The sequence below is a fragment of the Drosophila mojavensis genome, unplaced genomic scaffold (assembly GCF_018153725.1).
Source record: "Drosophila mojavensis isolate 15081-1352.22 unplaced genomic scaffold, ASM1815372v1 contig_16, whole genome shotgun sequence".
In the NCBI taxonomy this organism is placed as follows: Eukaryota; Metazoa; Arthropoda; class Insecta; order Diptera; family Drosophilidae; genus Drosophila; species Drosophila mojavensis.
Genome location: NW_025318693.1, coordinates 11670753 through 11675323, shown reverse-complemented (window position 1 = coordinate 11675323; position 4571 = coordinate 11670753). Strand labels below are relative to the sequence as shown.

General features: G+C 44.0%; 1 protein-coding gene across 1 annotated transcript; it reads left to right on the top strand.

Moving 5' to 3' along the window:
- The first annotated feature begins 1732 nt into the window (after positions 1-1732).
- Positions 1733-3587, top strand: LOC6572622 (solute carrier family 25 member 40). Its single transcript, XM_001998692.4, has one exon. It carries the CDS (start codon positions 2191-2193, stop codon positions 3451-3453), a length of 1263 nt encoding a protein of 420 aa, XP_001998728.1. The 5' UTR covers positions 1733-2190; the 3' UTR covers positions 3454-3587.
- The last annotated feature ends 984 nt before the right edge of the window (positions 3588-4571 follow it).

Sequence of the window (4571 nt, the reverse complement as noted above, 5' to 3'; positions counted from 1 at the left end):
TTACACACACACACATGCGTAAGCACGCGCTGTGCTTACTGGGCAGTTTTTGGGATTTATTATGCCAACTAAATTCTTGAATAACTTTTCCTCCAGATGGATTTTCTTAATGACATCTTTATCTTTCGTATAATGACATCCAAATAAGAGTTTTTGCCATAGGGCAAGTTTCTAGTGTTTGCAATACGTGTTTGCGAATGCTTGTGGAGTGGGAAGTATAGCGTTGTATTAGTTACAGAAACTCTCGCAATAAATTTGAAGTCTCCAGCTTTTGTTTTGCCCAAAATAGGCGTAAATTATAAATATGTATTTCACACAATAAAATAATAAGTAATAATAATTAGATATATCAATAATCCATATGATATAATAAGGAAATCAGAAATGTTAACTTATTGTTAACAGCTTAAATTTAACATTAATTATTTAATTTTTATTAGCTTACTTTATCGCAAAGTTCATATGGACTGCCAGATTAGTAAAGTGTCATGGCTAGATGAACTCTCCTACTGATCATGAATATATGTATATGTATATAGAGTCGGTTAATCTGCCTTGTCAGAGTCAAGCCAAGTCAACGGAAGCATAATATATACATATGTATATAATAATGGAATATATATATGTATGTGTAAAATTAATATATTTATATACACAAAATAAAAATGGATACCAACCAAATATGATTTTTGATCCATTTTTCATTTAAACTCTAATGCTGTCAGTCGTTAAAAAAAAAAAAAAATATTTATTCATATCTTTAAATATTTATTTATATAAGTATATATTTTGTCTGTTAAGCACAAAAATGTTATATATGTATACCTCTTTAACAAAATATTTCAATCTATAACTTACCATTTACACTTTCTTAAGCTCAATTAATTTGAAGCGTTCGAATCTGAAAAACTTGTTTAATCCCTGGACTCATTGAATATATTAAAATACAATTTGTTTTAAGCTTAATTGCCTAGAATAAGTATTGGCTTATATATGACATTCCAGACTCTGCGCGCTACATCAGATGTCCATATTAAATCTTGTACTAGTTTTGCTCTATTCGCCACTTCAACTGCTTTGCACCTGTGCTACATCGATAGAGAACACCTGCGCTGGTTTCCTCTTTAACTGCAATCTAGCCATCCTATTTGCAGTTTTGCACTCGTGTTAATAAACTAACGATCCGCAGTGCTCAAAGCTCCAGTGCTCCATTCCAGCGCCAGTGGCGCAGAAAACCGTACACATCATTTTGATGTCAATTATTTTGCCGTCAAAGTTGACATGGCTTTTGTTCGCAGTTCCCCCCTCTCGCCACACCCCTACCCATCGCTCGAAGCACACAAGCCAACAGAAGCACAAATATTCAGCCTTTGCTCTATATACATACATGCACAGTTGTTGTTGTTGTTGTTGTTATTGTAGTTGTTGTTCTTGCCGTTGCTGCAAATTCTTTGTCAGATAACTTTGAGGTGGGTTCAGGTTGCCATCGAACGTGTCGAGCGCTGGAGCTCGCTCATAGAGACGTCGCTGCGGCTGCCGCTTTATGCTTTTTGGCAGCCTCTGTGCGTAGCTTAAGCTCAGCCAAATTGGAATAGCGAACTGCAGCTGGGTAATTGGCAAAAATGGATTTTGTCACATTGTTTCAGCTGATGAAGACGAGGGGCAATTGAGGCGATTAAGGCGGAATGCAACAAGTGAACAATTTCAAATAACGAAACAACTCAGCTGACGTCTGACATTTTAACATTTTATCTACGAGCCATATATTTTGTATAAAATTTTTGTTTGGGTCTGATGTAGTCGACGATACTCTGGAATAGACAGGATAACGGTGCACTCAATATATGTTAAATTATACAGCCTAGTCCAGTTCAGATATTGATTGAAATTTAATTGATGGATAGCTTCAGTATGTTATGCATTTGCTGGCAATAGTCGCCGTAGACGTAGATGCTGTGCTGCCGCCTCGTTGCGATATACGCTGCATGGCGCTGCCACCTAGCGTGGGGTAACTTTCGCTCTGGCAACGCTATCACGCTGTTAGCTTTGCTTCGTTTCGAATTTGTACAGAAAAAGTTGTAACACAAATCGACATCCGGCTCCACTGTCAAATAACAATAGCAACAGCCAAAACAGCAGCAGAAAGGCAACGCCGACGCCGACGTCGACGTCGAGGGCGACGCCGTCGCAATGCCGAAGAAAGAGGACGCCGATGTTATTAACAAACTGCTCCAGCCCGACACAAGCGCCCAGAGTGAGCCCAGCGCCAGCAGCAGCAGCAAGCCGAAGGCGGTTGGCGACATTGGCGGCGGTGAGCGGGAGAAGGCTCGGTCGAAGAAGTTGCTGAAGGACCCGCGCTTCCAAATACGGCCGCTGCAGCAGGTGGCATCGGCCTGCACAGGTGCAATGATCACCGCCTGCTTCATGACGCCCCTGGACGTGATCAAGACCCGCATGCAGTCGCAGCAATCGCAGCAGTCGCGGCCGAGCAAGTGCTTCCTCTACTGCAACGGGCTGATGGATCATCTCTTCAGCTGCGGCACGACGTCCACCGCTCCGTGTGGCAGCACGCTGAAGCCGCATTTCCGGGGCACTCTGGATGCGCTGTTCAAGATCAGCCGCCGGGAAGGCCTGGCCGCCCTCTGGTCTGGGCTGGGGCCCACGCTGGTCTCGGCGCTGCCCTCCACCGTGGTCTACTTCGTGGCGTATGAGCAGTTCAAGGCCAAGTACATCGACATCTACCAGCGGCACTTTGCGCCGCCTCAGCTGAAAGGCACGACCCCGGAGCAGAAGCTGCCGCTGGTGGTGCCCATGCTGTCGGGTGTGACGGCTCGCATCTGCGCGGTCACCTTTGTGAGTCCCATCGAGCTGGTGCGCACGAAGATGCAGTCGCAGCGGCTCAGCTACGCCCAGGTGCTGCAGTTCGTGCGCAACATCATTGCCATCCAGGGCGTGGCCGGCCTGTGGCGCGGCCTGCCACCCACCATCCTGCGGGATGTGCCGTTCTCGGGCATCTACTGGCCGGCCTACGAGTACCTCAAGATCTGCTTCAGCGAGTGCGACGAGGAGCCCTCGTTTGGCTTCAGCTTTGTGGCCGGCGTGCTGGCCGGCTCGGTGGCCGCCCTGGTCACCTGTCCCTTTGACGTGATCAAGACCCATGAGCAGATCGAGTTCGGCGAGCGCGTCATCTTCACGGACTCGCCCTCCAAGGAGCTCAGCAAGCAGTCCACCTACAGCCGCCTGGCCGGCATCTATCGCCTCTTTGGGCTGCGCGGCCTGTTTGCCGGTTACGTGCCCAGGCTGTGCAAGGTGGCGCCCGCCTGCGCCATCATGATCTCCACCTTTGAGTACAGCAAGCAGTACTTCTTCCACTACAATGTGCACCAGCACAACAAACAGCTGCTGAAGCACAATCCCAACGCCAAGCTGGTCAAGGAGGATGACATCGAGTAGTGAATGTCAATAGTACGATTCCCATTATCTTCTCCAACTTTTTTTTTTTTTAAACGAAAAGCTACAACTTTCCATGTACATACATATATTTTATGTTAAATTATTAAAACCCGGTTCAATTAGCCAAGAGAAAATTAATTTGTGACATGCATATATGCCATGTGTGCATGTATGCCATGTGTGCATGTATGCCATGTGTGCATGTATGCCTACGGCATGCGCTTAAGGCCATGCGAAAACTTGCGTTGACTTCTGTTTGAGTTCTGTTGATTTAATTTAACATTTACACAAGTCGACACTTGAAAGGATGTAAGGGAAATGAAATTGATGGGAAATGAATTAAATATGCGCTGACAACACTTCCCCTTCCGCACAGCAAGCGTAATATCCGTGGCAGTACTTGAGGCTTTCAATACCCCGCAATGAGCAGATCAAGATGGAAGCTGAGATGATTGAGTTACAGACATATTTTTGTCTGTGTCAAAAACTGTGGGGTTGAATGTATTATCTGCTAGAAGAGAATCTCCTTTAATATATTTAATTTATATTTTATATAAATTTATGTTAAATACAAGTTGCAAAAAAGTGAATCAAATTTTATATCAATATCAGGTCAACTTCGATTTATTACAGGGCATTAACCAGTCGTATACTGCCTGCCTGGGAGCATCTACTTCGGCCTTCTGCCGGCAGAAATGTGTCTCTTAAGGATATGACAGCCTGGCAGAGTTGACATATAAGAGGCAGCGACTTTACACTCAATATACATTTTATTTAAAGAGAAAAAATAAATTGCGAAAATGAAAAGTGGATAGCTGATACATATATATATTTTATATAAACATATATTATATATATATTTTTATTGGCTTTAAGTAAAACGTATCATTTATTTAACAGAATTAAATATTTACGCTTTCATTCACACTTAGCCAGTCTGAACAGCTGAGGGCAAGTTTAATTTCGGACTTTTCCTGCTATCGCTCGCATTTTCTTCGGCTGCTGGGAAATGCTGTCAAGGCGCGCTCGATAGCTTTGCCCATTTCAATTCCTGTTACTTCAACAATAATCGAATTGCTTGGCTGCACTCCATAACAGCTCCCTGGTCACGTTCACAA